General features: G+C 41.2%; 1 protein-coding gene across 2 annotated transcripts in view; it reads right to left on the reverse strand.

Moving 5' to 3' along the window:
- Window positions 1-18,666, reverse strand: part of LOC109889484 (low-density lipoprotein receptor class A domain-containing protein 3) — a 124,014-nt gene extending 105,348 nt beyond the window's left edge. The window contains exon 1 of one of the 2 annotated variants that reach the window (XM_020480935.2): window positions 18,327-18,666. In XM_020480935.2, the coding sequence (XP_020336524.1) occupies window positions 18,327-18,378 (52 nt within the window). In that variant the 5' untranslated portion in view covers window positions 18,379-18,666. The remainder of the gene's footprint in view (window positions 1-18,326) is intronic. The other variant, XM_020480934.2, reaches the window with a different exon arrangement.
- Between the last annotated feature and the right edge of the window lie 1,842 nt (window positions 18,667-20,508).

The raw sequence follows: 20,508 nt of genomic DNA on the forward strand, positions 1-20,508 counted from the left end.
ACTATTTCTCTCTATACCATTTGTATTTCATATAACTTTGACTATTGGATGTTCTAATAGGCACTTCAGTATTGCCAACCTAATCTCAGCAGTTGATAGGCTTGAAGTCATAAACAGCGCTGTGATCAAGCATTGCTAAGAGCTGCTGGCAAACGCAGTAAAGTTTGAATTAACGCTTACGAGCCTGCGGCTGCAGACCACCGCTCAGTCAGACATGCTCTATCAAATCATAGACTTAATATATATACTTAATATAATAAACACAGAAATACGACCACTTGGTCATTAATATGGTCAAATTTGGAAACTATCATTTCGAAAACACAACATTTTTTCTTTGTTTTTCTTTGAACTGTTCCGTATTTTATCAGCCGGGTGGCAACCTAAGTCTAAATATTGCTGTTACATTGCAGAACCTTCAATGTTATGTCATAATTATGTAAAATTCTGGCAAATTAGTTTGCATTGAGCCAGGCGGCCCAAACTGCTGCATATACCCTGACTCTGCGTGCAATGAACGCAAGAGAAGTGACACAATTTCACTTGTTAATATTGCCTGCTAACATGAATTTATTTTAACTAAATATGCAGGTTTAAAAAAAATATACTTCTGTGTATTGATTTTCAGAAAGGACAAAAGATGTTTATGCTTAGGTACATTCGTGCAATGATTGTGCTTTTTTCGCGAAAACGCCTTTGTTAAATCATCACCTGTTTGGTGAAGTAGGCTGTTCGATTCGATGATAAATTAACAGGCACCGCATTGACCACATGCAACGCAGGACAAGCTAGTTAACCTAGTAATATCATTAACTATGTGTAGTTTATGTGAAGATTTATTAGTTTATATAAGATGAGTTTAATGCTAGCTAGCATAACAGGTGGTCAGCCTGCCACGCAGTTTCCTTGAGGAATGAGCCATAATTGGCACCCAAAAATGACGATTACCGTTTGTTATAAAAACATGAAATCGGCCATGCCGATTAATCCGTCGACCTCTACTGTAAACTACTACTACTAATTTGATGGTTGTAACCATCAATCCTCACATTGACAATAATCCATATTAGCAAACTTATTTCATTTCAAACTTCAAATGTATCTCTTACTGAACAAAAATATAAAACATAACATGTAAAGTGTTGGTCCAGCTGAAATAAAAGTTCCCAGAAATGTTTCCAGAAATGTTTCATATGCACAAGAAGCTTGTTTCTTTCAAATTGTGTGCAGAAATGTGTTTACATCCCTGTTAGTGAGCATTTCTACTTTGCCAAGATAATCCATCCATCTGACAGGTGTGGCATATCAAGAAGCTGATTAAACAGCATGATCATTACACAGGTAATGTGCTGGGGACAATAAAAGGCCACTAAAATGTGAAGTTGTCACACAACGCTACAGATTTCTCAAGTTGAGGGAGCACACAATTGGCAGAATTCTTATATACAAAAAAAAGGACTTTAGCTGGCTTGGTGTATATATAAAAATAAACTAACTGAAATATAACATTTGAGGGAATGTCCACTAGAGCTGGTACCAGATAATTTAAATGTTCATTTCTCTACCAAAAGCCACCTCTAAAGTTGTTTTAGAGAATTTGTCAGTACATCCTCATAACCGCGTGTAACTACGCCAGCCCAAGACCTCTACATCCAGCTTCTTCACCTGTAGGATCGTCCACCTGGACATCTGATGAAACTGAGGAGTATTTGTCTGTAATAAAGCCCTTTAGTGAGAAAAAACATGTTCTGAATGGCTGGGCCTGGCTCCCCAGTGGATGGGCAAGTGAGGACATAGGCCCGCCCACTTGGGAGCAATGCCCACTCACTGGGGAGCCAGGCCCAGCCTGGCTGTGACCCTGCCCAGACATATGAAATCCATAGATTAGGGCCTAATGGAGTTGACCTTTTATGAACTATAACCGAGTAAAATCATTGAAATCGTTGATATTTTTGTTCAGTATAGTATAGGCTATTTTTCGTAATGATCGATATCAGCAAAATGCCTGCGATAAGTGATTGGTATGGTCGGTGTAGATACTTTTAGGTATCTTCCCAGCTCTACCTCCCCCTAACAGATACATACTGTACACAAATGATTTAAAATATATATATTTTTGTACCTTTATTTATACATAAGTGGGTGCACACAACCCATTACATCACTGGGGACAAGCTTCCTGTCAGAGGAAGGCCCAAAAAAGTCACCAAAGTCATAGACTGTTCTCCCTGCTACCGCACGGCAAGTGGTACTGGAGCGCCAAGTCTAGGACTAAAAGGCTCCTTATCAGCTTCTACCCCCAAGCCATAAGGCTGCTGAACAATTAATTAGATGGACATCCTGACTATTTACATTGACCCCCCGATTGTTTTTACACTGCTGCTAGTTGCAGTTTATTTCTTAACTCTATTTCTTGAACTGCATTATTGGTTAAGGGCTTGTAAGTAAGCATTTCACAGTAAGGTCTACTTGTTGTATTCAGCGCATGTGACAAATAACATTTTATTTGATATGATTTAGCGGCCTGGTCGTGGGGAGAGATGCCAAGCCACGGTTGACAGAGAAGCAGCATTAAAGCAATTAACATGGGCTTTGCATTTGATTTGGGCTGGCAAGGGGGAGATGTAAACAGCAGGCAGCATCAGCCGATTAGTTCTGGTGAAGATGAGCGCATCGTCTCCACTGTCCCCCTCCAGGAGAGGATTACCCATTACACACATACACACACACTCCCAAACATGCATGCGTTCACACACACACACACGCACGCAAGCAGTTTGACTTTGTGTTAAGAGAGAGATTGAGAATGTGTGTGTGTGTGTGTGTCTCCTAGGGGTTTAAAAACAGGTTTCTGACACAACAGAAGTGAAACAATGTGCTCCTCCTCTCTCCTGAATTCACTTCTCTAAAATCATTCACAGACAGGCAAATGCTATTGCCTTCCTTTTTTACATGACATATTTCATCAACCATTATACACCAGGGAGAACGCCCAGGCTCCGGTACGATGCTCTGAGCTGATCTCCGCTTAACGAGTGGTATTTTCAGGTAGGCAATAATGGGAAATTCAATATCAATATCATGGGGTCTTAAGTCAAAGCTTTGAAATTAATTGTGACAAAGAGGTAATTATTTATAGTCTGCCAAATTGAGATTGATCTTATTTGTTCATTGATGCACTTGCCTGGGAGAGTAACATCAAGTGCGTAATTGGCTTTTCTGTTGAAAGATTCTCATCTGTGATTGGAGTTTCACCCGAGAGGTTAGTGTCTGTGTGAGTGAGCACGTAATAAAAGGTGGAGAGAATTCCACTGGTAGCCTCAGCTGAATGCCAATGTGATGTGAGAGAAGAAGAAGATCATACCTAGGTATTTAAAAAAAACTAAAAAACATTTTATCCTCTCCTCTGCTCCTGATTCCATGTGCTGCTGTTGCAGGGAGTTATAACGGTTATTTTAATTTCATGACGGTCTTCATCCATAACTGGCAGGTACACAGTTATACGGTAATTGTGCCCTAATCACACCTCTCCATCCCATAGGAGGAAGGAGAGGTATTTGAAGTCTTGATGCGTCAGCTGGCCACTTCACTCAGAAAGAAGTCAATCCACCATTCAGTCATTCCGTCCGTCCGTCTGTCTATCAGTCACCAATTTGGTATGTTACTCTTGCATTTATGTTGCTTTATCTCTATGAAAAACCAGAGATAAGGCATATTCAATGTTCTTTATTAGTACTGAGCCTGAGAGTTTGTCTTGCTCAGTGTTCGATTACATTTGTACTTTGCCCTTCTGCATTTTTTTCAGTCATCCCTCCGCAGGTCTGCATACTTTAGAATAAATACTGATGTGAATACTTAGAACAAAAACTCTGCAATGTTAACTGGAGCAAGTAGAACAGCTAAGTCTGCAAACATTCACAGTTTCACACTCTAGACATCTCAATTCTGATTTGGAGTTTCACAGAAAAAAAACTTGTTTGAGAAAATACTTTCTTCAGTGGTGAGTGTGACCTGTCGTTTATCCCTGTGCAAACAGTGAGTTTATCCCTGGATAGCATATATATATATAGACCAGGTTTCACTTCAGGTTATTGAGGCCCTGTGGACCGTTTTCACTTAAGTTCTACATGTAATTCTATGAGGAATACCAAAGAGCTTGCTATGGCAGCAGACACACCTAACAGAATAATGAACATTTGATTCAGACAATTTACATCAGGGCTCCAACCCTGTTCCTGGAGGGCTAACGTCCTGTAGGTTTTCGCACCAACCCTAATCGAGCGCACCTGATTCTAAAAATTAACTGGTTGATAAGCTGAATCAAGCTAGATTGAAATCCTACAGGAGGGTAGCTCACCCGGAACAGTGTTGGAGCCCTGATCTACATATTTATTAGAAATTATGCAAAACACACAAGTCAGCTAGTAAGCTCTCCAATTAAAAAAAAAACTGTGTGTTTGGTTTGTGTGTTTGCAATGTACAGACTTTATGACTACTTTGCCAGTGACTGCATTAAGGCTGACCCCATTTAGGCGAATGGACGATTGTTTGGTCAACTGGCTGTTGGTCGACCAAGATTTCTTTAGTCGAGCAGTGGCAAATATATTTAAAACAATTATGGCACACTAGACACCTGTCTGATTCACGCCTGTCTGAGTGGACTAATCCATTGAGGAGGCCGCAGGGATGGCACACTAGACACCTGTCTGATTCACGCCTGTCTGAGTGGACTAATCCATTGAGGAGGCCGCAGGGATGGCACACTAGACACCTGTCTGATTCACGCCTGTCTGAGTGGACTAATCCATTGAGGAGGCCGCAGGGATGGCGCACTAGACACCTGTCTGATTCACGCCTGTCTGAGTGGACTAATCCATTGAGGAGGCCGCAGGGATGGCACACTAGACACCTGTCTGATACACGCCTGTCTGAGTGGACTAATCCATTGAGGAGGCCGCAGGGATGGCACACCAGTAGTACATTTACCGTTAACATCCTTTATGATCTACAATGTTTGGTTACGGTCATTTCTGTTAATGCATTCATTATATTATTATTACAGTCTTACCGTTGTCATTGTCCGCATTGGGGCGGCAGGGTAGTCTAGTGGTTAGAGCGTTGGACTAGTAACCGGAAGGTTGCAAATTTAAACCCCCGAGCTGACAAGGTACGAATCTGTCATTCTGCCCCTGAACAGGCAGTTAACCCACTGTTCCTAGGCCGTCATTGAAAATAAGAATTTGTTCTTAACTGACTTGCCTGGTTAAATAAATAAAATAAAAATTGTAGGAGAGGACACATTGTTTGCAGAGGGCACAACCTTGGCTACACCTGTGAATTCTTTTTTCTTTTTTTGGGGGGGGGGGGGGGGGGGGGTATTTCATTCCATTTACGAGTTGTCAATTAATCCATAGTCTTGTTTGGAGCACTCTTGTCGATAATGATGTAAGGACACGCACCTGATTATGCATATAAGTAGGCATAGCCTACCTGGCCTGCGTGCAAATGTAGGCCTAGAAATGTGTCCATTTGGGGATCTGAAACTATTTTCTTAACTCACCATCACTGTTGAGCTTCTCAAAGTTATTTTTTCTTTGCCTCAAAAAGCAAGTAAACTAAGTCTGTTTTTACATCCATTGAGAATGACAATATTTCCTCCACGTAGCCTACTTGAAAAATCTTTCCAGCTCTCTCCCTTTCCATAACCACTCAGCATGAAAGGGGAAACATGTTATGCTCTGATCCGGTGGAAACGTCATAAAGGCTTACCTGATTATCCCTTGGGCAAATAGCCTACAGCTGTGTCTGTCTGTCCAGAGCTCATTGGTCTGGAGGTCCAGAGTATTGTATACAATGTTACAGGTTTGCTAACAGGACAAGTTAATAGTTAAGTTAAGTTCCTTGCAGACAGGCCATGTGTAGCCAATGTGATGTATAGGACACTTATTTTTATCAGGATATATTCGACTTGAGGGCTGCAAACGTTTTATTTGTTGGCTTTTGCAACAAACAAAAAAATTGAAACTTGAATGTGAAACTCCAAATCAGAAATGAGATGTCTAGAGTGTGAAATTGTGAATGTTTGCAGACTTAGCTGTTCTACTTGCTCCAGTTAACATTGCAGAGTTTTTGTTCTACACTGAGCCTGAGAGTTGCTCAGTATCGGACTACATTTGTACTTTGCCCTTCTGCCTTTTTTTGCAGTCATCCCTCCACAAGGGAATGCTGACTTGCCTATTTAAATAAAAGGTTAAAGAAATAAAAAATAAAATAAAAACAAGGCCAGCAGTGGGAGGAGGAGGGTCGAATGGGGAACAGGTTTTTGTTCTTCTGGTTAGGCTATATTGATCTGGCTCCATCTTTAGTAATTTGTGTCTTCATTTTTAATGAAGTATGCTTCCGTGCTTAAAGCATCAGAGAACCTCAGTAGCCTACATATAGTTGATTTATTCAAACAGGGTGGAAAAGTAGACGCTTAAAAATGATTGATCAATTGAATAAGAAAGACGACAACTGTCAGTCAAGCACATTCTTTTTTTGTCAGAGACAGCCATAGATTGCATATTTAGAGCATCATATTAGATAATGTCATGACTGTCCAAAGCTATTGTTTGGAGTTCATCTCTCCACTGCAAGCACATGAATATAACTACAAACCATGCACTTTGCCAATACATCCATACCAAGGTTTAGTGTAACCCAAAGGCTATCATAAAAGTAATGTAGTAGCTCTTATCCAGTGACCTACACTCAGTCAGCACATAAATACACAATCAATGGTATATAGCAGATAGTACACAACAGCAAATAACACCCTGTGAGCCAGTCTCAGAGGGGTGATGGGATTGCTGTCTGTGTCCGTGGTGCCACGCTGTGTGACACAACACAGCAAATGACTCCTGATCGCAGGGACAGCAGGGGAGCCAGCTGTCTGGCAGGCAGCAGGAGGACAACACAGGGCCATAATGGCCTTTTACAACACACAACACGAGAGAACAGAAGAAAACCGACAGAGGGAAAGAAGAGGTAATGGTGTGTTGTAGGCGTCACAAACAATCTGTAGATTTGGTTATCCATGGGAGATACCAAGTTATATCCACCCCTGCCCAGAATGAGGGGAATGAAATCTCCTATCTCCTCAGGCTTCCTTGTTTCTGTGGCGATGAGTTAATGGGTTGCCAGGACATGAAACACTGCCATGTACTCACTCTACATGGCACTGTCATTTTATTCTAAAAGACGGCATTCGGATAAATACATTTTTCTTAAAGTAACACTTCTCTGCTGCTACTCCTTGGCTTAGGCGTACAGCTAGGTGTGTGTATGTTTGTATGTGTGTGTTCATGTGTGCCAGTGTGTGGAGGCAATTAAAGCCAAACAGACAAGAGTCTCCTTTAAAAATTTCCAAAACAAAACAGATTTGTCGCGGGGCATAACTCCCAGATAAAAGCCTATATATTATATTTAGGTTTGAAAGTTTAAACTTGTGAAAGGCCATTTGAATGAAGACCAGAAGTGACTGGATCAGTGTTATAAACTCCAAGTGTAACGGCATTCCTCCTCCTCCTCCTCTTGCCGTGTGGCAACAAACACTCACACGGAAACAAACACCCACAACTCAAAAATGAAACCCAGGCTACCTAAGTAGGATTCTCAATCAGAGACAACTAACGACACCAGCCTCTGATTGAGAACCATACTATGCCGAAACAGAAACCAAACATAGAAAAACAAACATAGACTGTCCACCCCAACTCATGCCCTGACCATACTAAATAAAGACAAAACAAAGGAAATAAAGGTCAGAACGTGACACCAAGGGGAAGAGCATACAGCACATTCTAGGCCAAACCATGGTGAGCAGTACAGTTAACAAGTCATATATGTTGTCATATGAATATACCTTATTCAAATATCGCACCAGGATTACAAACTTTGGCCCACCGAAGTTAGCAGTACAGGGTCTTTGAACTTCACAAACTATGTCAGAGAAGATTCTTAGCTATCGATGTATAAAACCATCCAACCAGTCAAAGGTTTAATCTTGGCTCCAGGGAAGTAGATATGATCGATAGACGACAATGATGAGACTGAGCCTTTCATGGAATAGCAAAGCACTTTGGATCGATCAGCAATCAATTTCTAATGAGTTCTCTGGACAATTTTTTTTCAAACCTCTTCTTTTGTTTCCCCTTCGATCCATACATCTCTAGATAGATCAGCTCCATGAAGAAGCATGATTAATAGATCACAGAGCAGAGCTCAGGTTGGATGGAAGGAGATGCTTCATCTCAGGTAGAGATGGACAGAATGCCATCCAAATTAAATGAAAATAATACAGAAAGAATAACAAACAAGTGGTCTAATTAATCCCATTACACGTAGTATTTTATTCAGGAATTCAATGATTGCCGATAGAGGATTTGTCTGCACTTTTGAAAGAACAGCGTGGGAAATGCTCATATCTGCTTCAACTACTGAATTCTGTCTGTAATAGTCTGTACCATGTCTGTAAAACACAGCATGTCAAAACACATGGCCCATGTCAAAACACAGCACTGGTATTGAGTTGAAAGTATGGTGCTGTGCTGTGCTGGGGAGGTCTGAAATGTGAATTCAGTCATGTGGCTTTGTTTAACAACTATGGGAAATAGCACCAACTCTATCACACACAAGGCAGGCTTAATGTTTTATTTATTTTTATTTATTTTTATTTGACCCCAATTTCGTGGTTTCCAATTGCTTAGTAGCTACTATCTTGTCTCATCGCTACAACTCCCGTACGGGCTCAGGAGAGACGGAGGTTGAAAGTCATGCGTCCTCCGATACACAACCCAACCAAGCCGCACTGCTTCTTAAAAAAGCACGCATCCAACCCAGAAGCCAGCCGCACCAATGTGTCGGAGGAAACAACTTGGTTAGCGCGCACTGCGCCCGGCCCGCCACAGGAGTTGCTGGTGCGCAATGAGACAAGGATATCCCTACCGGCCAACCCCTCCCTAACCCGGACGACGCTAGGCCAATTGTGCGTCCCCCCACGGACCTCCCGGTCGCGGCCGGTTACGACAGAGCCTGGGCGCGAACCCAGAGTCTCTGGTGGCACAGCTGGTACTGGGCGGACCACCCGCTGTATTTTTGGTTAGTTAGTTAGCTCTATTGAAGTAGGCTAGTCTAGCTTAGGGGTATTTTTGGATATTTGTTTCTTTCCTTGGGTCCAGCTCAGCCCCTTTTCCCGCCCCATTTACCGTGTGTTTAAAAATAAACCATGAGTGTTTGACGGTAATTTAGTTGTCTGTGGTTTTTCGTTCTCACTGTTACTTTTTCACTATTACACTTTGCATGAGTTATGTTACGGGTATCGTTACCATCCCCCCCTAGACTGCCGGGTCATCAGGGATTCGTAACAGACAATGATTGGGAGCATATCAGCTGAAGTGAAAAGACACACACATGGTATGCACATACTGCACAGACACACATACAGTCACAGATGTTTGTGCATGGACACACACACACACACACACACACAGGGCTAGCCACTAAACACCCTTCCCTGACAATAGAACAACCCAGGAGCACAATATCAACCAAAGGTAAACCATATACAACATGGTTCTGCTCCTCGACTCTGAGTCTCACCAGGTGAGAAATTATTACGGCATCCGATGGTGGTTATGAATAAAAAACATCCTTGAAGTGTGAAGTACTACTGAGACTGTAATGGAACACATTAATCTTGATTATGGCGATATCGGGCATGCTTACGTCTGTCTGTTTCCTCACACTGCCATTGCCATTATTTTTCACAGTAAATACAATAACAAATCTGAGGACGGCAGATATAGGAGATAGTCATTGAATAAATCATATCCTTGTTTGGACCCCAGGAAGAGTAGCTGTCTGATAGAAAGAAGTGTGTTTCTGTGCAGTATCAGGCCATGAGGTCTCTGCAAGCAATAAGGTTTGACATACAATCGTGGCCAAAAGTTTTCACAGTCTGCTGCTTCAGTTTATGATGGCAATTTGCATATACTCCAGAATGTTATGAAGAGTGATCAGATGAATTTAAATTAATTGCAAAGTCCCTCTTTGCCATGCAAATAACTGAATCCCCAAAAAACATTTCCACTGTACTTCAGCCCTTCCACAAAAGGACCAGCTGACATGTCACTGACTCTCTCATTAACACAGGTGTGAGTGTTGGCAGGGACAAGGCTGGAGATCACACTGTCATGCTGATTGAGTTCGAATAACTGACTGGAAGCTTCAAAAGGAGGGTGGTGCTTGGAATCATTGTTCTTCTTCTGTCAATCATGGTTACCTGCAAGGAAACACGTGCCGTCATCATTGCTTTGCACAAAAAGGGCTTCACAGGCAAGGATATTGCTGCCAGTAACATTGCACCTAAATCAACCATTTATCGGATCTTCAAGGAGAGCAGTTCAATTGTTGTGAAGAAGGCTTCAGGGCGGCCAAGAAAGTCCAGCAAGGGCCAGGACTGTCTCCTAAAGTTGATTCAGCTTCAGGATCGGGGCACCACCAGTCCCGAGCTTGCTCGGGAATGGCAGCAGGCAGGTGTGAGTGCATCTGCACACACAGTGAGGCAAAGACTTTTGGGGCATCCGGAAACAAGCTTGTCCAGAGAAGACCAGGTGAGTTCTACCATCAGTCCTGTGTCATGCCAAAAATAAAGTATCCTGAGACCATTCATGTGTGGGGTTGCTTCTAAAGGAGTGGGCTCACTCACAATTTTGCCTAGGACCACAGGGTTGGTACCAACACATCCTCCGAGAGCAACTTCTCCCAACCATCCAGGAACAGTTTGGTGACGAACAATGCCTTTTCCAGCATGATGGAGCACCTTGCCATAAGGCAAAAGTGATAACTAAGTGGCTCAGGGAACAAAACAACAATATTTTGGGTCCATGACCAGGAACCTCCCCAGGGCTTAATCCCATTGAGAACTTGTGGTCAATCCTCAAGAGGCGGGCAGACAAACAAAAACCCACAACTTCTGACAAACTCCAGGCATTGATTATGCAAGAATGGGCTGCCTACAGGATGTGGCCCAGTATTTAATTGACCGCATGCCAGGGCAGATTGCAGAGGTCTTGAAAAAGAAGGGTTAACACTGCAAATATTGACTCTTTGCATCAACTTCATGTAATTGTCAAATGCCTTTGACACTTATGAAATGCTTGTAATTATAATTCAGTATTCCATAGTAACATTTGACAAATATCTCAAGACACTGAAGCAGAAAACTTTGGAAATGAATATGTGTCATTCTCAACTTTTGGCCATGACTGTACAGTGAGGTCCAAAAGTATTTGGACAGTGACACTTTTTGTTTTGGCTCTATATTGAAATGGTACAATGACTATGAGGTTAAAGTGCAGACTGTCAGCTTTAATTTGAAAGTATTTTCATCCATTTCGGGTGAAACGTTTAGAACAGCATTTCCCAAACTCGGTCCTTAGGATCCCACGGGGTGCACATTTGTTTTTGCCCTAACACTACAAAGCTGATTCAAATTATCAAAGCTTGATGATTAGTTGATTATGTGAATCAGCTGTGTTGTGCTAGAGCAAAAACCAAAATGTGCTCCCCTTGGAGTCCCGAGGACTGAGTTTAGGAAACCCTGGTTTAGATAGTGCCCACATTTTAAGGAACCAAAAGTATTCTGACAAATTCACTTATGCAGTATGTGTATTAAAGTAGTCAAAGGTTAAGTATTTGGTCCCATATTCCTAGCAAGCAATAACTATATCAAGCTTGTGACTACAAACTTGTTGGATGCATTTGCAGTTGGTTTTGGTTGTGTTTCAGATTATTGTTCACAATATACAGTTCCAATTAAGTTTGGACACCTACTTTTGATTTATTTGTACTATTTTCTACATTGTAGAATAAGTGAACACATCAAAATGATGAAATTACACATATGGAATCATGTAGTAACCAAAAAAGTGCTAAACAAATCCAAATATATTTTATATTTGAGATTCTTCAAAGTAGCCACCCTTTGCCTTGATGACAGCTTTGCACACTCTTGGCATTCTCAAAAAAACAGCTTCATGCATTTCAATTAACGGGTGTGCCTTGTTAAGTTCATTTGCGGAATTTATTTCCTTAGTGTGTTTGAGCCAATCAGTTGTGCTGTGACAAGGTATGGGTGGCATACAGAAGATAGGGCTATTAGGTAAAAGGCCAAGTCCATATTATGGCAAGAACAGCTCAAATAAGCAAAGGGAAATGACAGCCCATCATTACTTTAAGACAAGAAGGTCAGTCAATCCAGAAAATGTCAAGAATTTTGAACAAATCTTCAAGTGCAGTCGCAAAAACCATCAAGCGCTATGATGAAACTGGCTGTCATGAGGATGCCACAGGAAATGAAGACCCAGAGTTACCTCTGCTGCAGAGGATACATTCATTACAGTTACCAGCTTCCAAAATTGCAGCCCAAATAAAAGCTTCAGAGTTCAAGTAACAGACACATCTCAACATCAACTGTTCAGAGACCGTGTGAATCAGGCCTTCATGGTCGAATTGCTGCAAAGAAACCACTAATACAGTGCCTTGCGAAAGTATTCGGCCCCCTTGAACTTTGCGACCTTTTGCCACATTTCAGGCTTCAAACATAAAGATATAAAACTGTATTTTTTGTGAAGAATCAACAACAAGTGGGACACAATCATGAAGTGGAAGGACATTTATTGGATATTTCAAACTTTTTTAACAAATCAAAAACTGAAAAATTGGCCGTGCAAAATTATTTCGCAAGGCACTGTACAGGACATCTCATCAATAAGAAGAGACTTGCTTGGGCCAAGAAACATGAGCAATGGACATTAGACCGGTGGATATCTGACCATTGGTCTGATGAGTCCAAATTTGAGATTTTTGGTTCCAACTGCCGTGTCTTTGTGAGACGCAGAGTAGGTGAATGGATAATCTCTGCATGTGTAGTTTCCACCGTGAAGCATGGAGGTGGTGGTGTGATGGTGCTTTGCTGGTGACACTGTCAGTGATTTATTTAAAATGCAAGGTACACTTAACCAGCATGGCTACCACAGCATTCTGCAGTGATATGCCATCCCATCTGGTTTGCGCTTGTGTGGGACTATCATTTGATTTTCAACAGGACAATGACCCAACACACCTGTGTAAGGGCTATTTGACCATGAAGGAGAGTGATGGAGTGGTCCATCAGATGATCTGGCCTCCACAATCCCCCCACCTCAAACCAATTGAGATGGTTTGAGATGAGTTGGACCGCAGAGTGAAGGAAAAGCAGCAAACAAGTGCTCAGCCTATGTAGGAACTCTTCAAGACTGTTGGAAAGGCATTCCAGGTGAAGCTGGTTGAGAGAATAGCCAGAGTGTGCAAAGCTGTCTTCAAGGCAAAGGGTGGCTACTTTGAAGAATCTCAAATATAAAATAATTTGATTTGTTTAACACTTTTTTTGGTTATTACATGTTATTTCATAGATTTGATGTCTAAAAATAAAGAAACCCTTGAATGAGTAGCTGTGTTGTGTTCAAACTTGACTGGTACTGTAAATTAATGGTAAATGTATTGTCATTTTGGAGTCACTTATTGTAAATAAGAATGAAATATGTTTCTGAACACTTCCACATTTTTTTTAGGGGGGAGGGTGTATATTTATGCCTCCGTAACATTCTCACTCATCATTATTCACAATTCATGAATGATTGTTCATGAATGATTATTATTCACAATTCATGAATGATTATTGTTTGTAGAGTCACAAGTTTGATGTAGTAGTCATTGTTTGCTAGGAATGTGGGATTAAATACTAAACTTTAGACTACTTTAATAAACATAAGTGAATTTATCCAAATATTTCTGGTTCTCTAAAATGGGGGGACTATCTATAAGTGCTGTCTTTTCTAAATGGTTCACCCGATATGGATAAATACCCCAAATAAAGTTGAGTCAGCACTCATAGTCATTGCATCATTACAAATCCAAACTGCTGAGTACAAAGCCAAAACAACAAAACAAATGTTACTGTCCAAATACTTTACCTCATATGCTACGCTAGCACGATCACTTCATTAGGCATTCATTCTGACAGGTGAGACATGTTCAGGTGGAGCTTTGGTGATTCACATGGTTCTTCAATGAGAAGATGGTGGAACACCACTATTCTATAGTGCTAATGACTACGTTTTTTTGGGCCATTCTCTCACTTCAGGGGCAAGCCTGGAAAAGACCACAAAAAAGACCTTATGCACACATACAAGTTATTCCAGCCAGGTCTGTTGTGATTTATATGGTTCATTATAACGGGAATTCTTTACAACCAAACAGAACAGGGTGCCATTGAACACAGAGTCACGGGAGGAGGAAGACACATTAAATGGCCTCTGCAGAGCACAAACAGACAGAACTGGAGTCCATTTTGGAAAGTTATATTTACAATGTATGCGCAGGTTTAATTTGCTCGGTTTCACTTTGTTATTAATTATAGCCAGCTGTGTGTGTGAGTGAGAGATCAGGTCTTGGTGACCTTGATCGGTCAGACCAAAATGGGTCGGTCGCAGAGTCGAGGCCTGAAGTTTGACAGCCGTCTAAATCTCAAACATATAACTTTAACACATTTAATGCATGTGTCATATGTATGGATTTACCACTGTTTAAGATATGACCAACTAAAGTAATATAGGCCTTCATACTGTACTGCAACACTGAGACTGAGACTGTGTTTTATACCAGAGTTCACAAGTGCCAAACAAATGTGAAATGAGAGTTACTGAGAAAGACATCAAGACAAAAGTGAGTCAGCTAAAAAAAACTTCCCCCATTCCAAAATGTAAAATGAGTAGCAGAAAAGCATTGAGTGGCTGCTGCCACTAGCCACTTTAAACAATGCCACTTAATATAATGTTTACATACCCTACATTAATCATCTCATGTGTATATACCGTACTCTTTACCACCTACTGCATCTTGCCATCTTTATGTAATACATGTATCACTAGCCACTTTAAACAATGCCACTTAATATAATGTTCACATTACCCATCTCATATGTATATACTGTACTCGATACCATCTACGGCATCTTGCCTATGCCGTTCTGTACCAAGATTCATATATCTTTATGTACATATTCTTCATCCCTTTACACTTGTGTGTGTATAAGGTAGCTGTTGTGAAATTGTTAGGTTAGATTACTTGTTGGTTATTACTGCATTGTCGGAACTAGAAGCACAAGCATTTCGCTACACTCACATTAACATCTGCATGTGACAAATAACATTTGATTTGATTACTTGTCAGAATTAAATAGACATCCCTTTTAGAGCACAAACATGCAGCGAAAACAATATTTATTTTAAAAGCATGTGTCTCACAAACTGACAGGTAATAGGCTACACAGCTAAATGATTTGGGTCTGGGACCCTTGAGCACCAACATGTGAAGTTCATATTGGGTGTCAAATGAAGGCTAAGTCTCTTGTTTTATTAAGGCATAAAAATGTTTTGGTTTTATAAAATTAGGAATAAGCAAAGGCTTTGATTTCGGGTCATAGAGATAGAAAAGTGGTTTTGGAAAACATCTACCAAAAAAGTCTTAAAAGGTATGAGAAACATATGAAAACATAATAATGTTGAAGTAAAGACCCCTGACTAATATCAACACTTATATTTAGTTTCGGATACATTATTTGCCTACTGTACATTTTTAAAACACAACCTTATGCTTGTAATTCTGTTACCAAAAACCTACATATTTTTAAGATATTTACTTCTAATTTCTCTCCCTCATGGGGGAGAATAATGAATACGTAACAAAGAAAGTTAGATGTACCAATTAGTTCGTGTTTTTACCGATATCAAGTTTGTTTATGAATTAAGTGATTAAAACTCGTAATTACCGAAATCATAAAACACAGTTGGGTCACGTGCTACTGTCATCCTTTCCACTGGCATACTGTTATGTTCAGCTCATAACTGTTTTCTTTCTCTTTCTGTCATCTGGTGGTCAAAGCAAGACTATAAAAACAATCTGGACAACCTCTCCCTCTCTCTCGCCAGTTAGTCACGGCCGTTACCGACACCTACAACCTTTTCTTTTACTGTAACAAGGACATCCATGGACGGGCCAAATATGAACCAATCATAAATGTCTGTTTCACAAGTTTGGACAGCACAGTACAGTACAGTAGAGAACAGTAAAGGGCCCGGTTTCCCAAAAGCATCTTAAGACTAAGTTCATCGTTAGAGCCTGTACAGAAAGGTACAGTAGAGTTCAGTAAAGTACAGTAGAGCACACTGGAGTAGAGAACCATGTGTGCTTTAATGCACTGTACTCTACTGTACTGAACATATGTACTTTACTGTACTGAACTCTGCTGTGCCATACTGTGATGTCCAAACTTGTGAAACATAGACGTCTATGATTGGTTCAGATTTTGTCTGGTCCGGACCAACCAAATGTGGTCGTTTGGGGGCAGAGATCATTCAAATAATAGCCCGTGTGTAGAATAATACCCAAATATGCTAAACATATAATGCATATTTCTACATTTGTGTACCTGTTCAGGATGCATCACCAGAATGATATTCATACCCAGAATTATGCATTTCTGTATAGTACAAATCAGGGACCAATGATGTAATTCCGTTAGCAGTTTAAAATCCACTTCAATAACCAAAATAAAAAATGTGAAACTCAATGTGTCATGTCATAGCTGTCTTCTTGCAGACATCCTTGAATCTTCATTTTTGGAAAACGTTGTCGCATTAGAAACTAAGGGCGATTTTACCGTAATATCGTTACGAAACTTTGCATCTGCACAGTTCTTCCAGTAAATGTGTTTTGTGACATTATCTGTGTAAATTGTTCAAAGTAGTACTTGTTCAAAGAGTTGTATGTTTTGTTAAATTTTAAAAAGCAATGTTTTTTTAGCATACATTTTAAAGTGACAAATCTGTTCTCATTGCGGACAAGTCAACTCAGTACTCTGACGTAGAGCCTTTAAATCTGAAACATGTTGAGTTTGAATAACAAAAAGGCATCATATTTTGAACTCCCATTGCCCTCATAGAGTGGCTCAACGTGTTTTGTACAGCAAATCAACCTTCACCTGTCAGTCTTTATTCAAACCGTGTCGAACTGTCCAAGCAACTTGGTAACAGGCATCGTATGTAACGGATGTGAAACGGCTAGTTTAGTTAGCGGTGCGCGCTAAATAGCGTTTCAATCGGTGACATCACTTGCTCTGAGACCTTGAAGTAGTAGTTCCCCTTGCTCTGCAAGGGCCGCGGCTTTTGTGGAGCGATGGGTAACGATGCTTCGTGGGTGACTGTTGTTGATGTTTGCAGAGGGTCCCTGGTTCGCGCCCGGGTATGGGCGAGGGTACGGTCTAAAGTTATACTGTTACACATACTAGAGCCTAAACTGGACTTTATTGAATGAAAAAACTATCTACTATGTAACTATAAACACAATATTGTTACTACAGTTTTTCCTGTGTAGGCTAGTTGCTCTCAATATAGGGCTCTGGTTACATGTACTTACAATAAGTATATAGGCATACATGGTAGGCCACAAGTTCATGTAGCCATACTGAAAGCATTTAAAATCGTATCCTGGTAATGTAATTCTGTAATACTTACTGCCTGCTGCACAGTTTGATAGAAGTGTAAATAGAGGTAGACTAGGCTTCTCTCCATGCCCCCACTCGGCCCTTCAGCTGCCATGGCGGGGCAGGGGCACAGATTGACTTGTCAACGTTGCCCTGTCAACAACCTCAGATCATAACAACCCTGCGTCCTCTGACTCCTCTCCCCCTGATTTACCTCTCACACTTCACATAGCATCCTTACTCACAAACATACAGTATAAGGCAATCTAGCCCTACACATGGCTGCCAAACGTTTAACGGCATAGACTGATATGCAATGCGATGTCCTGGGAAACATAGCCTACGCACCACAAGAAAAGAACGGGAATTTGAGAATAGCCCGCTGCTTTCGGGTTTGGCAAAAGTAAAACAACGGGACGTAGCGGAACTAAATCGACTTCGCAGCCTGTTGGTTGCACATACTTTGCCCCAACTCCGCTTGAAGTTAGCGCTGGTTACATTGTAACAGTGTAACATTTTGACCACAACGATATTGTGCACACAAAAGTGGCAAATAGGATATATCGTTATTGTTACGTCTGTTGCGAAAGCACGCGTGTTCTTTCCCTTCCAGAGCAGCCACAGCGGCACTGTTAGAAGCGCCTACAGATTAAAAAGCTTGAATACGAAAAACTACGTATTTAAAAAAACAAAAAAAACTTACCAACCGAGCTTGAGCCCGTCCCCGAACTAAGCAAGATGTACCAGATCCACATCTTATGGTCTTTTTTCGGCCTGCCCTTTTTGCACCCCGCCGCGGGCCAACAATCGGGGCAATAGAACACTTATCCGGTTTGCTCCTATCTCCACTTTCGCGTAGTTTTCTCCTTTTTTCTATTCGGGACAAAGTTACAAAATGGCTTGCGTGAAGAGCCGGATTCTCACAGGGACAGAGTTTTCAGAATCAGGGCTGGGGAGGAAGAGGCTGGCGGTGGTAGGGGCTTGAGGGGTGGTGGCAGGGGATTTGGAGTGAGTGGGGATCACTGGGTGGGGATCGGTTTAGCGCCGTGTGAGAGGCGGAGACTTGTGGCTGCTACAGAAGACTAAAGGTCGGTTGGGAGTAGGACCATGTATGTGCCTCGAAGGCAGGCACTCACATGAGTTCTTGATCACAGAACATGTGATATAGCCAGGCATCTATTAATCAAAAAATGTTGAAAATAGTGACATTCAGCAATTAGTTATTCGTCCTTTATACATACTTTGTTTGTGAGATTAAATCTCTGTAGACTTTAAACTTCTGGTTTGTGAGATTAAATATCTGTAGACTTTAGACTTTGGAGACCTGGGGAAAACTATGTGGAAGGTGCACTGATCAGTTTAAATAGGCTACAGTTCCTTGTTTGCTCTCAATCAAAAATAACTACAGAAGTTAAAACATCAGTTTCTAAATAAATATGTATACAAGTGTATATGTTTTTCCCCTATGTGAACTTCTATTTTAATAAGAGTAAACTATTCAGTCAATGTATCAAGATATACATTGCATTAGCATCTCTCTCTCAAACACATACATATATACACACACACACACACCAAGCATGCACACACACAAAACACACACAGTCTGTCTGTCACAGTGTCAGTGTTATGAATAGTGTGTCAACTCTGAAAACAGAGGGAGCAGATGGAAGAGGAGTGATGAGCTTTCACCACAGAGCAAACCTATCCTCTTTATCGTTCAACGCAGCTGTGTGAAGTCAAAGACAGACCCAAACAAAAAGCCAGCTTTTGATAACACCCTAACCTGCAGGCATATGATCTGGAAAAGCCCCCACTATCAAACAACCTCCAGCCCTGAAAGAATTCATCAGCACATTGCTTATCAAGGCAGCTGGGCCTGGAGCAGGCAGGCAAACAGGCAGCACAGGGGGTCAGATAAATGCATGAGGCCATTGTCATCAATCTCAGTTTGATCTCCAATACCAGTCAAAAGTTTGGACACACCTGCTCATTCAAGGGTTTTTCTTTATTTGTACTATTTTTGAACATTGTATAATAATAGTGAAGACATCAAAACTAGGAAATAAATCATATGGAATCACGTACTAACCAAAAAAGTGTTAAACAAATCAAAATATATTTTATATTTGAGATTCTTCAAAGTAGCCACCCTTCTTCTTGATGACAGCTTTGCACAGTCTTGGCATTCTCTCAACCAGCTTCACCTGGAATGCTTTTCCAACAGTCTTGTGAGGAGTTCCCACATATGCTGAGCACTTGTTGGATGCTTTTCCTTCACTCTGTGATCCAACTCATCCAAGACCATCTCAATTGAGTTGAGGTCGGGTGATTATGGAGTCCAGGTCAACTGATACAGCACTCCATCACTCTCCTTCTTGGTCAAATAGCCTTTACACGCTTCTAGGTGTGTTGGGTTATTGTCCGGTTGAAAAACAAATGATTGTCCCACTAAGCGCAAACCAGATGGGATGGTGTATTACTGCAGAATGCTGTGGCAGCCAAGCTGGTTAAGTGTGCCTTTAATTCTAAATAAATCACAGACAGTGACACCATCACACTACCTTCACGGTGGAAACCACACATGCGTATACCATCTGTTCACCTACTCTGCATCTCACAAAGACACAGCGGTTGGAACCAGAAATCTCAAATTTGGACAGATTTCCACCGGCCTAATGTCTAATGTCCATTGCTTGTGTTTCTTGGCCCAAGCAAGTCTCTTCTTATTATTGTTGTCCTTTACAGTTGATGTTGAGATGCGTCTGTTACTTGAACTCTGAAGCTTTTATTTGGGCTGCCGTTTCTGAGGCTGGTAACTGTAATGATCTTATCCTCTGCAGCAGAGGTAACTCTGGGTCTTCTTTTCCTGTGGCCGTCCTCAT

This window comes from Oncorhynchus kisutch, linkage group LG4 (genome assembly GCF_002021735.2).
Source record: "Oncorhynchus kisutch isolate 150728-3 linkage group LG4, Okis_V2, whole genome shotgun sequence".
NCBI classification, from domain to species: Eukaryota; Metazoa; Chordata; class Actinopteri; order Salmoniformes; family Salmonidae; genus Oncorhynchus; species Oncorhynchus kisutch.